We start from the raw sequence: 16,172 nt of genomic DNA, 5'->3' as shown, positions 1-16,172 counted from the left end.
AAAAAAAACAAACAGAAAAAAAAAAACAGAAAAAAAACAAAAAAAAAAACAAAACCAAAAAACCACCAGGCTGGCTTAAGCCATCTTCATGAATAAACTAACCTGATGCATGGGGCAAGTGCCCACTGCTTACAGATGAGCAAGAACTGATTTATGCACGATTATCTGCTTGGTTCATGTATCGCCAGCTTGAACAGCTCTGAGAAAAAGGCAAAGACAATAGTTTATTTAATCTCTCCATCAGCTGGAAAGCACCAACTCTTCCAGCATCTGAACTGTGCAACACGGCCTTTTCTTTGCAATGCTGTATCACAAGGTTCCTTCATATGCATTGTTTTTTGCAAACCTAAGTACATGGTGCTGCCGGCTACTAAGTAGCATAAATTAATTTAATTGTTGCTCTTAGCAAATATATAAATCACTTTCTGCACTAAGCAGATGTAGCCTTTTATAACCTTCATATTGAAAGGGAATAAATTTCCAGCATCCTCTGTGTTTTATAACTTGACCTCACACCTTTCTTATCTGACCCTCAAATCATGAGCTTCTCCTAAGGTAGAACAGTACATCCCTGCTCATCTCTATAAATGATGGTGCTCAAGAGACTTCTGAAGAGACAAAAAGCCTGGCTGAAGCTAGCATTATAGCCAAGCCTGGTACAGCTGCAAGGAATGCTACTGTGAAAAGTTTCCAAAAATTATGTTTCCTCCCCAGGAAAGAAAATAATGGGAAAATGGGAAAACTACTGTCATCACTGTGCCTTACACTGCAAGACAATGCATTTCATTTGAAAGTGACAAAAAAAAAAGTCATCATACACTTTAAATTTGGTACAGAGTCCAGGCTTCATGTCTCCCAGGAGTTGCATCATTGTGTCCAGTAATTCACGACTTGAACTAACCAAGAACTCACGGCCACATGCCAGCGCAGCCACATCTGTGAGAGAACATAAAACATCACCATAAAAATCATGTTTCAAACAAAGGTTTATGCTAATTACAGGGCCACTAAAAGATCTGCCAGCTGTGATGAATGAACCATGGTTTCGATATAAAATTCAAACTATATTCGTCTTCATAGCAAACACTGAAGCAACAAATCATGCTGGTCAAATGCCTTCACATAATTCTACTTTGGTAATTAAATTTTTTTTTCAGAATGGCCAGTACCCTAATAGTAACACTTTCCCAAATTACAGAGACAAAGAAACAAAGCTTGGTAATATCAAATTCACTGGCAAAATTTATAGCATAATTTATATACATTTCAAAGATATTAATTTATATACCATTTACATATATATAATTTTTATTGGTTCACCAAAGCAAGATTTCATTCCACCACCCCACTTCCTCCTCAGGCAGGACCCAACACTCCCTTTTTCCTGTCCCCAGCATCTAAACATTGTATTTGTTCAGACTTAATTTCTGCTTCTTTGAGTTTTGGGCTGTTTTTTTTTTCAGTGAAGCAATTGGAGAAAACTGTATTCTGCCTTGGTGAAATGACATAATGCTCCACATACTGGGTTTCATTACAATCTTTAATGGCACCACAACACCTGAAAATCACACATTCAAATAAGCTGCTATTTGTATCAATACCCACTGCTTCATCTATCTTGCATCATATCATTAGCGTCACTTTGACAGCTGCAGTTTCACAAAAATGCCATGACATATCAACCCCATTTCTCACAGTCTTTCAAGCCTGTGGCAGACATATTAAGATAGATCCGTGGGTTTCTACTTATTTCCTGACCCTGAAAAGAAACATTTAGTATGGAAGTCAAGTTTATTACCTTTTACTTCTCTTAGCACTACAGACTCAAGACAGTGAAGGCACAGTCCATCTGACAGCAACAAAATTCTTAAGCAGTTTCAGAATGCTGAGTACATACCTTAAGATGAGGTTTATCTACTCACATCATCTGCAATTCATACATCTTGAAGATGTTAGTGCTATTGAGGATTCAGAAAGTAAATTACTTGACATTTACAAAGTAAAGTGAGCATACAAGACTAGTAGAACAATCTTTGTTTTACTCCAGATTGAAAAGATGTGTTAGGGAATTTCAAAACTCAATGGCTCTTAGCCATCTAATCCTTAACTGTGTCACAGACAGTACAAGGCCCCACAGAAGTGTTAATATCTGCTAGAACTTTTAGGAAGTCACCCAAAAGACCAACATGAACTAAATATCTGACTCTGACAACCTATATTTACAGCAGCACATACAAGGCAATACAGTACATGTGGAATGCTATTCTGAGAGATAACATTAACTTACTTGTTACAATCCCTGCCAAAGCTAACACAAACTGATTTTCATCAGAATCCAAATCCTGCTGCTTCATGTCTTCGCCTAATGACTTCACAAAGCTTTCCATGGTCTGGGCAGTGATTGTGAAAAACTTCACTGCTTTACTCTGCAAGCGCAGAACAGAAAAAGTGATTATACACACTACAGCAACTATGATTATAAGATGCTACAGTAGAACTGGACAATCTTCAAACTTACTAAAACATCCATACTTAAAAGAACACCAACATAAAATAGCAGTATGCACTAAGCGACATGTTTGATCCCATACTACTTGAAACCTTTACCTCAGAAGAAAATGGAAAATTATTCAAAGTTACATTTATTTATAAAACTAAACCATTGTGCATTTATCTCCTAAACCCACAATAACATATATGAACCATCAGAACTAAAGCTTATTTCAAAAGTCAGGATATTATCTCTTTGCTTTGCAATAGCTGCATCAGGTGTTTCACATGTACCTGAGCTACTACAGCAGCTTTTGTCAAAATCCTATCCAGCTGGAGAGCAGCCTCACATAGTGACTTGACACAAATTCCCCAAGAAACCTAGAAAGGAAAAAAAAGGGAAAGAAAAAAAAAGAAAAAGAAGGCAGAACTCCATTGGATCCTAACAATATCCCTAATCACTCTATACAAGATGGAGAACAACAGGCTAAGTAGAAGTTCTTTAGAAAAGGAAATGGAAGTCTCTCCTGGGTCACAGGTTGAACTAAAGTCAGCAATGTCATGTCAGAAAGATGATCATCATACCAGAGTTTACAAACAGGGATTCAGTCCACAATTATGTTATGCTTCTTTTCCCCCCAGCTGTAATACTGCTGTATTTTGGGGCATCGCAGTTGAGGAAGGAGACACCTGGTACAAAGCTCAGGAAAGCTCGAAAAGCCTGGTCAGAGAGCCAGGCAGAGCCCACAAAGAAGGATGGAGAGAACAGTTTGTTAATAATTCTGACCTGTAAAACATTGCTAGAACACTATTTAACACAGAGGATGCTGGGTTTCATAACAAAAACAGCATAGCAGAGAGCCTGTAATGGCAGGTTTCCCATTGTCTTTAATAACTGCCAGTCGTTCCACAAAGCAGCTGAAATTCTTAGTCATTCCCAGAAGCAACTCAGTAGGACAGCCCAAGAAATGCCTTAACCTTTATGCATTTTGCAAAATGACTGAAAAATTCCATACTTTATCTTCACAAATGATATTATGGTCCCAGAATAATGGGAATGAAAGGATCATGGGGAAAGAGAATGGAAAAAAGTGCACTTCTGCATGTGCTGATGTACTTTTTACAGTTACACAGACACTGCACCTCAAAGGTGGCAATCTTAACATAAGCAGTGACTATTGTTCAAGAGGGCATTTGAGAAAATGGAGAGTCTACTACAGCAGCCTAGCACAAGCTATTATTATGAAAACATGTATTCATGTGGGAACGTAACGGAGTACTAAGGACACCAAGCATGTTGCACAGAGAACAAGCAAAATCTTCTGTGTGCCAGTCTTTTGAAGTGTTGCTGATGTCCTTTCTGCTCAACCTTCTTTCTAAATAGCCATTAACTAGCACTCAGGTCTTGAGGAGCTGCAGCAGAGACCAATCAGGTTTATAAATAGCAAACATTACATACTCTGTAGTCTCTTATTAGCCTGATGGTACTTTCATGGGACTGAAGAATGTCTCACCCACAGACAGAGATAAGGACAATTCTGAGAGCAGCCATTAAAGTGCCTGAATTCTGATACTGCCAACAGCCCTTTGCTATCCAAGCAACTTGTGTTAAAACATCAACTAATGTGCAAAATTGCTTCCATAAAATATAAAGCCATTCACCACCACAGCAGACAATTGAAGTAGCAGACCACCTTGTAGGATCCAAGATTTCTCAAGTTGAAGCAAGCCTCCACGCTGTTCTGGAACAAACCTGGAGTTTCCATGTGAGAGCCCTGTCACATGGGTGTCTGGCTGAAGTTTTTTGAATGACACCTAAAACAATCTCATGGGAATTAATTTACTTCTTTTTGTGGTACAAGCAGATAGGCATCCTTGAAAACTCTCTCTCATGCTGCTTCTCTGGATATTTCTTAAAGTTCCCTCTATAAATGTTAAATGCTAGCAGAAACAGTAGGCATCTGTCCCCCACTGCCTTGACAACTATTTGTGTTACATTTCAAATTTGTTACTTGAGTTTCAATTTTTCTAACCTATATGGACACCAATAGTATACTGGTCCCAAACATTATTTCAGGATAAAACTGTCTGAAAACCCTATTCTGTGTGTGTGGAAAGACTGAAGAAAGCTTCAGCATTGTTCCCCAAGGCATGAAATAATTTTGAATTGACGCCACCTTCCCCACATGCTTAAGATATGAGCAATTTTTGAAGCACTTTTGATGTTCTTATACATTTCTGCAGTTCATAGCACCTTCTCAGAGGAGGGGGGGAATGCTACAAGCTGTACAACTTGTCCAAAAATAACCCAAAGCAAAAAAACTTTGTATGACCAATCTCCATCTTCTAATAACCTGACTCACTGCCAGCTGTAATGTGTGCTTGATGAAACGCCATACAACCCATTTATGTTTTTTCTAATAGTCTTGTTGCAAACCCTGACACTTTTCTTACTGTATTATGCACGCCATCACAAGAAAATTATGGCCAAAAATGTTGCTATGACCTTCTCCAGAAGTCTAGCAGTTTAATGGACTCTAATGATTACTGGGAATTACTATAATAGAAGCATTTTGCATTTCAAACAAACCCAGAAACAAAAGTATTCCGTCTTCACAGTTGGGTTTTTACCCTTATACAAATCATGAGTTTTGGTTTCACCTAATTCTATTTAATTTACAAGTCTTGCTGAAAGCAAGTATCAACTAATTTTACTCTCATCTTTTATAAATACAGTAATTTTCATCACTGCTAGCATTTTGTTTGTACAAAACATACAATTTCGTACTGTTTCACAGTCAGATAAGGACTAGTCAGTAAATATTGTCAACTCTTACAGTTATAAACTGTTCGGAAAATACAGAATGTTATTTTACACTGGTTTTGTTGCTATGTGGGGGCTCTGTAATAGCCACCTGCCTTCCTTTCCCCCCTCACCCCTCTCTTTTTAACTGCTTTATACAGTGTTTTTACAGACTTTTTTTTCCTTAGTTACTGCTGCTGCTTGGATCTTTAATCATCAGAAGTTACCATCAAAGGCATCACTGTACAGCTTTCTGATATCCAACTATAAAGTTGCAATTTTATTTTGTAGCACCCAAACTGGAAAACCTTACAAACACACCAGTTTGCCGCTTACTATGATGAACTAATCCTATTCACTCATCTGTTCATCATGCTGCTGGAAAAAAAAAAAAAAACAAACAACAACAAGCCAGAAGAAACTATGGCATCAGTTCACTTGGATTAAATACAATTCCTTTTCATGTTGGCTGCAACACCACCGAACATCAGATTTTTATCAGGCCTGTTCCTCTGATCCCTTCTAATTCCATCACTTGGCAGTGAAACTGTGTTAACTGAAATATTACTATCATTAACTGTTGTTTTGTGGTTTGGTAGTGGTTGTTGTTTTTTAATAAGTTACCTGTCAACATTTAACACTGAAGTTTTAGTAAGATTCACTAACAGCTAGACTCTAAATTTCCAAGAGTCACACAAGTATTAAGGCAGCACAGAGATTTAAAGAAGTTGAGAACCAATGGATCTGCCTCTTTTCCATGGCAATAGCTCCTCCACACTCCCTGCAAGCATGAGAACTGCTGCATGTGCCCAAGAATTATTTTCTTCTTCTGTTAGCTTGCAAAAAATATTTATATTGTGCTAGCTGTGGACACAGCTTAGCTGTGTGTGGTGGAAAACAGATAATCCTTCTTTGGTAACACAAGAATTACTGCATTTATTTCCAGCCTGCTTCGTAACACTTTATAGTTCCAGCACTTCTTAAATGAGAATGGATGGTTCCCAAAGAGTATATAATTCAGAAAATATTTTTGCTGTCCAATTAGTTTCTGAAATATGTCCTTATATTAAAGTGTATTATAGAGCAAACTTCTTATTTTAAAGGCCTAACAGCATTACCACCAGTAAGTATTCACCTGCCATACTTACTCCTCCTAGAATGGTTTTAACAGCTTCCTCATTGCTAGATACACCCCACAAGAGCGTGCACACCGCTGCACCCATTTCTGTGCAATACTCTGCTTGCTGCAGGAGCTGCTGCTTGGCCTCATTCAGCTGCTGGCGGAGGTCTAGTTTCTCCTGAAATAGTGTAAGGAAATTTTGGTTGCACTTCGTATCAGCCAAAAGAAGTTTCTAGGCTAAGGGACAGAAGAAGAAACATCATCATGGCCATATACGAAATGGAGGAAAGGGAGGGTGTGGAGTGGCAAACTCACAGCAGTTGCAGATACATGCCTTCTCTCCTGAGCTATATCTAAGTAGTAACTACATCGTGGAGGCTGACAGTAACCAGAAGCCTGTCCACAAGGTCAGACCAAATGACCCACTGAGACTGAGTGGCACCTAGAGAAGTCTGATAGGAGAGTCTACTCCTCCTAAGAAAACAGCTACTTGTCTGAGAGAGAAGGGATTTCAGCATCAGAGGTCAACCTTTCCAGACACCTTACAAAAGATACTGGCAACAACTTAAAGGAGAGTCATTTCATTTTTCAAAACAGACTTCTGCTTTAGCCAACGTGGCAGAGTTGATGGATATCTAGCATAAATACTACCATCTCTTCAAACTTTTTATTATTGGGATATTCCTGATCAGCAGTGGCACAGTAAGACAGAAGCCCTGGAAAAACACAGCTATGGTTTGAAGTCTGGAGAGCACTTCATACCAAGAAAGCCCAGCACCATTATGCATCCATCACCTAAGTAAGCTGCTCAATGGTCCTTGCCAAAAGGCTGAAGACAGAATAGAGCAATCCAACATGACCAAGACACAATTTCAGTTTGGCAGTACTTCTTTCCAATCACATGGGAAGTTGGCCAGAAAAGTATCATGAGATTAGGCACGATCCTAGGTCTCACTGGCTCCCTACCAATTGCCACAGGGGTAGCAAAGCTCCTGCACTTCTCAGTTTAGAGCCAGTGTTTCTGTTAATCATTTTGCATGGTGTTTTTCATTAGGTTGCTGTTCTCCTATAGGCATCCTTGTGTGCAGTTTCTGAATTTTGTTTACCTTCTGAAGGAAAAGGGAACGATTTGCTCAGTGTGAATCAAGGCAGGGATACCACAGCCTGGTCTCTCAGGGTGGGCAGGGGCTCTCTGCTAACTCTGACTGGGGTTGTGCAAGACAGTGCTGCAGGGAAAGACAAAGGCCAGACAAGAAAAATAACGCTAAATCAAGTATTAACAGAGAGAGAGAGAGAGAGAGAGAGAGAGAGAAAGAGAAAGAGAAAGAGAAAGAGAGAGAGAGAGAGAGAGAGAGAGAGAGAGAGGAGAGAGAGAGAAAGAGAAAGAGAAAGAGAAAGAGAGAGAGAGAGAGAGAGAGAGCGAGCATGGGATTTTCAGATTCATCACAGAAAAGCACCCTCCTCAGCCCAGCCTCCCCCATGAGTTTAGCAATCAGGACAAAGGATGGGAAAACAGGAAGGAATCCTTTATATGTCAATTTTGAAAGCAAGTAAACAGAACAAACATTTCAGCCATGTATTGCCATCCAGGTTTTAAAATACATATATTGTCATTTTGTGGGTTCACCTGAATGCTTTGTGTTGAGGGTGTGGAAAGAACAGAAACATAAAATAATCTGAGAATCTACACAACATAGCATCAACCAGTACAAAGCTGCCTGTACTTCGTTTGTACATCAGTCACCCACCTAGCCTCCTGTGTGTCACACCTGACAGCCTGATTTGCATTGCTTTATCATGCTGCTAATGCGACACACAGGCTACAATTTGTAAACTTCAAATTACATTTATCAAGCAGATCTCTGTGCATATTTACTCCCTGGAGTCTCTTTTACATTATAGTCTAATAGATACAAAACACTGACACTTGCTACTGATGCCCTAGGCACAGAAGTCCCAGGAAAAGTCTCTTTTTTCTTAATACTTTCATCATTTTTAAGCAAGTTAGCCAAATCTTACCTTTTACGTAACTCACTGCCAGACCTATCAGCTTTTCTGCCATGTATATCAAGAAAATGTCCAAAGGCATCTTCCTGGCTAATCCCTATATTGTCCCCGTCTTTCTTCCCTTGACTTACGAATATATATCTTTATCACATTTTATTTGCATTCTGCATTTAGATGCCAATACTGAACAGGAAGACCTAAAACTCTTAACACCAAAGCTAGGTCCCCCAACAAGAACGCAAAGCCAGTACAAGAAATGCCAGAATTTTTAATAGATCAAAAGCAACATCAGAACAAAGATATGAAGCAAGGCAAATAAAATAGTACATTCAAGAGCCAGGAAAATAAACAGCTCGCAAAAGCAAACAACCTAGCTGGGAGCAAAGCTCCTGAGAGTTCACATCATGAAGTAACCACTGTGCTATGCAACACCACCATCTTGAGGAACGGGTCAAGGCACAAGAATACAGCAGCGCTTGACACAGACAAAGAAGGCATTAGCCAAGAATAACATGTGCACTTCAAGTTTTGCTCAGGTTCAGAAAGCACAGCAATTCCCTAATCGGTGAGATAGCGCTGCACAGAAATTCTGGAATGCAAAATGTTGATTAATGATCCTCTAAGAAAAGGACTTCTCAACTAGGAAATGCACTTATTTTATGTTTGAGTGAATCGTTCCCTTTTCTTTCAGAAGATAAATATGTAGAAAATAATTCAGAAACTGCATACAAAGATGCCTATAGCAGAACAGCAACCTAATGAAAAACACCATGCAAAGTGATTAACAGGAACAAAAATCACACATATACATACACCATCTTCTACCGTCCTGAAGAGCTAAAGGCTTTCACAACACACATAAGCATGATCCACTCGGACAAATACACCTTTGTGACACATAAAGGAAGCCATTTAGACAACCAGTGTATACTGCACAAGAGCAAATATAGGAAAAGAAGAGCTTTCATCAGGAATATGAAGATAACTACGCTTAGTAAAACATCACAGACCTAAACCACCTGCCATTTATTTTGTAATATTAACAAGAGTAAAGGGTAGAGCTGCTTCATTAATACCTAAAGCAGCAACATTAAATCTTACTGGATGCTTATACAAATAAAGACCTGGGTGCACAGCAAAACTAATCATGTACACACAGCCAAACTGCAATAGCTATCCCAGAAGATATTTATTCTGAACTAAGAGACATCCAAATGGACAACTACTCCATCATGCTTTACATTCATACCAAACTTCAGGCCTGAATATCTTCCCTAAGCAGATATCCTCTAAAACCGCATGCCTGAACTCTTCATTAATTTCAAAAACTGCACAGAAGAGGCTCTTAGTGATATGGTTTAGTGGTGGACTTGGCAGTCCTGGGATAATGGTTGGACCTGATGATCTTAAAGGTCTTTTCCAACATAAATGATTATATGACTCTATGACCGCCTCTCAAAAATGAAATTGTTTCTGCAGATTCATCTTTGTGCAATGCCAAGGCAGGCAGATGCTAATTCTAGAGCCCAAAGTGAGCTTCTGCTGACTACTGAAGATACCATCAGCTCCAAGGAAATGAACTTTTGCAGCAAATAATAAAAATTGATTCTCACACCTCTTAGAAATTAAGCCGTCTGTGTAGTCCTACATGAACCCCAACGGCTTCACAGAAGACCCACAGTCTGAGATGTCACAGTCTCTACTATTCCTTCATTGTCCAGAATCTCCCCTCTCATAATCACTAAATACAATATTGACAGAGCAAAAGAAGACCTGTAATTGTTCTGAAAATCACAGCTATACGTGACAACTGGATCAACAGGTACATTGGGAAAGACTATTAAAACTAAACAAAGCTACACTACTTATAACAAGCCAAAAGAGAGACTGTTTTCATTTTGTATCTTGCATTGCTTACATTATCTTCTATTGTCTGCTTTGAAAATGTTATAGTTACATTTAATTCAAAATATGTGATTCTGCAAAGGACCTTCTGATGCCAGCTACACCATAATCTTCCTGAACACCCAATCTTTTACTCCAACATGCCAATATAAGCAAACCACTAGTGGATGATTTTTAACTTTACATACATCAAAATGAACCCTGCCAAGAATGACGTAATGCAACCCCATACAACTGCACCTCACACAGTACAGAAGTTATAACTGATCTCTGCAGTTATGCAAGAGTTATGTACCTAAGTGAGAGACGGACTGCCACTGCATACCTCTATTTGTACACATTGACTACTTTTTGGTACTTATCATACCATATTTTGTCTAGTTATAACATTGACCCCTTTGCTCTAGAAATATCAAGGGGGAAAAAACATCAGTTACGTACTGATAAGTAATTTACTCACCACCTGACTATTTGAATAGAAGGTCCAGATTGTTTTTCGGGCTGAGGATGTATTTTTTTACATTAAGATGAAAAAGTGATCATTAGTCCTTTTGCTATTAAAACTCAAGCATACAGATACCAATATTCTGATAACAAATCTACCTTCTTTTCTTTCATGCAATCTGCCTGGGCTCTTTCCAGACGGGCTCTGAAGTGTTCACAATCCATTTTCAGCTCCTGTATTTCCTCCTCCTTTTTCTCCATGTCTGTGATAAAACAAATTAGATACACGAAGTAGTAAGTTATGACCAATGGGCTTGCACTAAGGAACTAAGAATCCACAAACTGCAACTTTAACGAGGTGCCTTAACTATTTGCTTGTGTTAGATCACCTCCTCGTGGCTAAATTCATATATCGCAATTTGCAACATTTCAACAGTTCTGACAAGGAACTAAACGAACGTATGTTTCTGATTTAAAGCAAGGAAAGACTGAGAGAATCACATCTAGCTGTTAAACACTGTGTGCCAATAAGAAACCATTCTGGAACTGAGCTTCAGCTCCTCTGGGATTTTTAAAAATTAAATCAATTTTCTCCTTTTTTTTTTTTTTGGTAGGTTTTCATGCTTGACATCGTTGAAATTCAGTGAGTTTCCTCACTCAGCAAGGATCTAACTAGCTGAGAATCTTGAACATTTAATACAACTGGAAACAATCCCTGATGCCTTGCAACAGCATAAAGGGAACACTTCCAGATCCTACACTACTTCTTTTGACGCAAATGACATCTTGACTGGCAGCAGGAAAAGCAGTACAGTCTTCATTTGTGTTAGGATATGATGGCATAGAAGAATCTTCCCAAAGAGCAGTCAGCTGAGGCAACTGGAACCTCTGCCTTAATTACTTGGTATCACAGAAAGGCCTTGAGGCTCTGTCTTGCTGGAACCTCTGTCAGCTGGAACCTCTGCCTTAATTACTTGGTATCACAGAAAGGCCTTGAGGCTCTGTCTTGCTCTTTTCTTAGCTAGCAGTTGCAAATTAATTTTCAACTAACTACTTCACATTCTAGAAGAGATGCACTCTGTAAAATCCTCAGTTATGTCTCAGTGCTTGTCCCATGTCTTTTCAGACAAAAACCAGTTCCTAGAACAAGTCAATTGTACTGCTGCATGTAGGCTACAGGCTAGGGATGGAGCTCAACTCAGATTTGGTCCTGATGGCATACTGCAAGCAGAGAAGTTGTTGAAAAAATAACGTACAGAGAATCATAACACTGGAATACTGGGCTTTGGGGACAACACTAAAAAGACCTTTGTAACAGAGAATCTCCAACTTCTTTTATTATTAATATTTATAGCAACAGAAGCATACATAAAAAAAAAACAAAAAAAAAACAAAACACCACCACACCCAACAGGCTAAATACAATATTATTTCTTCCTTTAAACTTGACTTTTTTTTATCCACAGCTGTTTACCACATTTTTTTGCTAATGTGCATCTAAAAAACATTAGATTTCAAAGACATTTTGAAAACAGAATGCTTTCAGCTTTTCTCAAAGAGGAATCACTTTTTTTTTCATACAGCTCCCCTTCGTGCCTGAACTAAGTAATAATGCTTTTATCCACAGTTTAAAAGATTAATTTGACATTTCTTATGCGGTTTGTAGTTTTCCTCATTACAAATAGTCATTGTACATAACACTTTAATCTGGAATACTTCTGCAAATTCTACAACTATTTGTGAGGCATGACAGTTTCTTGCAAACAGTTTTAGCAGAAACTGTAAGAGGTTGTAACATGGTACTACTCACTTGATTCAATAGCATCCAGTTTCTGGAATGTCCCCAGGATATCCCCGTTTATTATTTTGGGTAAGAAATCCCGCAATTGCATGACCTCAGTTGTCAGCCTTTCCAAATCCCTCCTTCTAATTTTAACAAATTCATCTTTGGTCTCAGCCTTCTGAAATAAAAACAAAACCCAGCAACAAAAAAAATACCACACATACACACAAACCCCACCACAACCACCAACCAAAGACACGACTCCAGTCTTGCGGTGTTTTTTCTCCTGGAATCTCTTCTCTTGGGCAAAAACACTGCTATTACATCATTCCAGAAATTTGTAACCTTTTAAGAGAAGACAGCTATCCAATAATAACTAAACCCAGAAGTCTCAGAGATGGACTCTTTATAAGCTAATTTTTTTCACACTCTGGCCTAAAGCACATCATACCACCTCTCTGTATTTGTTTCTTCAGCTAAAACGTGTACAATGTACCTCAGAATGCTGTAAAAATTAGCATCCACATTTTAAAATGTCAGCAGCTAATGCATACGCCAAGCTATTGTTTCGAGACTGTTGTAAAGGATACAATAACTCAGTTTTTTAATTAACTCAAATATTTGCAAGATCTTCAATCACCTTACTAAATTACAACAGCTCTTTGAGAGGAAATTGTATTTTTTCGATAGTCATCTTTTGTGAAGAACAAAAAATACCTGCAACTATTTGCAAGCAATTCCATGTAAAAGTAATTTAATCCCGAGTTAAAATAAAAAATATTTGACTAGCTTCCTCTTCTACCAAGCTATTGCTATAAAATAACTTTAATTCCATAGTCTAAGAGAATGTACATTAATTTTAAAATTATAAAGAAAAACCTTCTAAACTCCAATTTCTGATGTATATGCACATGCACACTGCTGTATCTTAATAAGGCTATCACATACACACAGACATAAGAAAGGTTTAACATCCTTTGCCTAAAAAACAACATCAATCATCTGATATGCTTTCACAAAGCAAAATTGTCATATATCTTAGTACTGGTTTGCTCTGCACTGAGAAAAGTGCAGATAAAATTAGACCCTTTAGATTTCCCACCTTATTCCAAATGAAAAGGGTACTACATAACACAAGAAACTATCTGCTACAGCTAGAAAACATGCCATCCCCACAGCCTTCTGCTGCACATCCAGCTGCACAAGACAAATAGAGGTCATTATCACTGGTACAGACAACGCTACCCTTGTATTTCTGTCCTTTCCAACCATTTCCTGTGATTCTCCTCCCTTACTTCCTCACGTTAACCATTTCCTTCTGAGTTTTGCTTTCTACTCTGTTTTTCCCTAGCTGTCTTCCAAACCCAATTTCAGCTTTCCTGGTTCAGAGGCATCAGAGCTGCAATAAAGGTACGGACAAAAGATCTTGCTTTTAACTTTGCTTGTTTGCACTTACCTGCATTTACGAAGTGCTTATGGCAAAGTTAGTACAGCCAAGTACCACCACATTACATGATTTAAGAAAAATAAAACTGATGTAGGTCTCATGGAAGTATGTAATAAGCACATGGCAAGAGGACTCCTACAGAGGAATACCATGTGCATGTCAGCAAACTGGAAGGAGAGAGACACAGTGCAGTATTGCTCAAACTCATGGAGCACAATTTGGTATGGGCATATAAATAGCTCTGTTCACTAGCAGAAGCTAAATTCAAATAAAACACACTGCTGAAATACCGGGATTGAGAATAAAATATACAGTAAGGAGAAAATTATCATTTAAGGTTCCACTGTAAATGCAGATCTTTGCAATACTGCAGTTCCAGCAGCCAACTTTCATTTTCCCTGCTTAAGCAGATACTCAACATCCCTCCCCACTATAATAGTATGTGAAAAGCAAATACAGACCATGGAGAACAATAGTTTTCTGTCTAGCCCCTTACAGTAACGGCATGTTGTAGGATCTCCTACATGTAGGAGATCTGACTTCAGTCCTTATAGATCTCTTGCACAATGGTCAGGTTATGTACCTTAGCTCACAACCTGCATCATCTGCATATCCCCCTGCCCTGCCTGGCAGGGGGCTGAACAGGGCAAAGACCCCAGCTGGCAATGAACGCAGAATGGTTTAGGTTGGAAGGGACCATAAACCTCGTCTAGTTTCAACACCCCTGCCATGGGGGACACCTTCTGCTACACCAGGTTCCTCAACCCCCTGACCAGCCTGGCCTTGAACACTGCCAGTGATGGGGCATCCACAACTGCCTGAGACAACCTGTGCCAGGGTCTCACCACCTTCACAGTAAGGAATTTCTTCATTATATTTAATCTAAACCTCCTTTCCTTCAACTCGAATTTCTTACCTACTCTCCTGTCACTACATGCCCTTCTAAAAAGGCCTTCTCCAGGTTTCTTGTTGGCCCCTTTAGTATTGGAAAACTGCTCTAAGGTCTCCCCAACACCGTCTCTTCGCCAGGCTGAAGCCCAACTCTTTCAACACCCAGCAGAGAATCACAACCAGCCCAGGGTAACTGTCCCTCTTCTACACAGTACCATCACGTTCCCCCCTTACTGGAACGAGGGGAAGGTATTATAAGCCAACGCTGTGGGCAGGAGCCCATCCAAGCACCCACCGCAGCTCCCGACGGTGATTCCCAGAGACCGAACTACTGCCTGCCTCGTACTACCAGCTCCACAGCACCGGCTCTGCCGGCCAGTGCACGTTCCCCTTCAGAGCTCCACCGCGCAGCTCCCGCCATCGTCCCTCACGGTCCACCAGGCCGGGCCGACCTCCGCGGCAGGGCCTCCCCCGGACCGGACCGGACCGGACCGGACCGGACCGGACCGGACGCGACCCTGGGGCGGCGCCAGGGAAGGGTCGGTGCGCGGACCGCGCGCTCTACCTGCGCGTCGCTCGCGAAGGCAGCGTGGCACCACATCGCGCCAACACCTGCCGCCAGCCTGGCGCGAAGAACGAAGGCAGGAAGGGCGCGGCCCTGACGTCACGCCACACTGCTGACCCCGCACCTCGCCTTAGCCCCGCCCTCCCTCTCCGGTGAGAGGGGGGGACCTGGGGCTAGGGTCCATCCTAAGCCCGGGCACCGGGATCATTGGGGCAGTTTGTTGGAGATTGAGTGGAAAGCAGCAGAGGCCACAAGGATGATCAGGGGTCTGGAGCATCTCCGTTGTGAGGAGAGACTGTGGGAACCTGACCTGTTTAGTCTACAGAAGAACAGACTAAGAGGGGATCTTATCTCAAAGGTGGCTGCCACGAGAATGGTGTCAGACTCGTTTCAGTGGTGCCCAGTGAGAGGACAAGGAGCAATGGCCATAAACTAAAACACAAGAAGTTTCACCTCAACACGAGGAAGAGCTTCTCTATGTTGAGGGTTGCAGAGCACTGGGACAGGTGCCCAGGGTGGTCGTGGAGTCTCCCTCTCTGGAGACATTGAGGGCCTGCCTGGACACGTTCCTGTGTCACCTGCTCTGGGTGGCCCTGCCTTGGCAGGGCTTGGACCAGATGATCTCCAGAGGTCCCTTACAACACTAGCGGTTCCGATTGGCTCCAGTGCGCCTGTCACGCCTCAGCCACGCGATGAAGCCGCCCTCGTCCGCCGCGT

At 40.5% G+C, this 16,172-nt stretch overlaps 1 protein-coding gene across 5 annotated transcripts in view; it reads right to left on the bottom strand.

The window, feature by feature from the left end:
- The window catches only part of HSF2BP (heat shock transcription factor 2 binding protein), a 31,431-nt gene extending 15,276 nt beyond the window's left edge, over positions 1-16,155 (bottom strand). The window contains exons 1-6 of one of the 5 annotated variants that reach the window (XM_061453467.1): positions 16,098-16,155; positions 12,580-12,727; positions 10,929-11,032; positions 6,442-6,591; positions 2,288-2,426; positions 819-936 (exon numbers count right to left, since the gene is read on the bottom strand). In XM_061453467.1, coding sequence (XP_061309451.1) covers positions 819-936; positions 2,288-2,426; positions 6,442-6,591; positions 10,929-11,032; positions 12,580-12,661 — 593 coding nt within the window. In that variant the 5' untranslated portion in view covers positions 12,662-12,727; positions 16,098-16,155. Of the gene's footprint in view, positions 1-818; positions 937-2,287; positions 2,427-6,441; positions 6,592-10,928; positions 11,033-12,579; positions 12,728-15,236; positions 15,377-16,097 lie in introns of those variants that run through there. The other 4 variants (XM_061453466.1, XM_061453469.1, XM_061453465.1 and 1 more) reach the window with 4 other exon arrangements.
- Between the last annotated feature and the right edge of the window lie 17 nt (positions 16,156-16,172).

Source organism: Pezoporus flaviventris, unplaced genomic scaffold (assembly GCF_033815535.1).
Source record: "Pezoporus flaviventris isolate CSIRO_AGI_PZ_B2104156 unplaced genomic scaffold, CSIRO_AGI_Pfla_v1 ptg000015l, whole genome shotgun sequence".
In the NCBI taxonomy this organism is placed as follows: Eukaryota; Metazoa; Chordata; class Aves; order Psittaciformes; family Psittacidae; genus Pezoporus; species Pezoporus flaviventris.
Note: the sequence above shows the minus strand (reverse complement) of the source record. Positions and strands in the feature narration are given on the sequence as shown.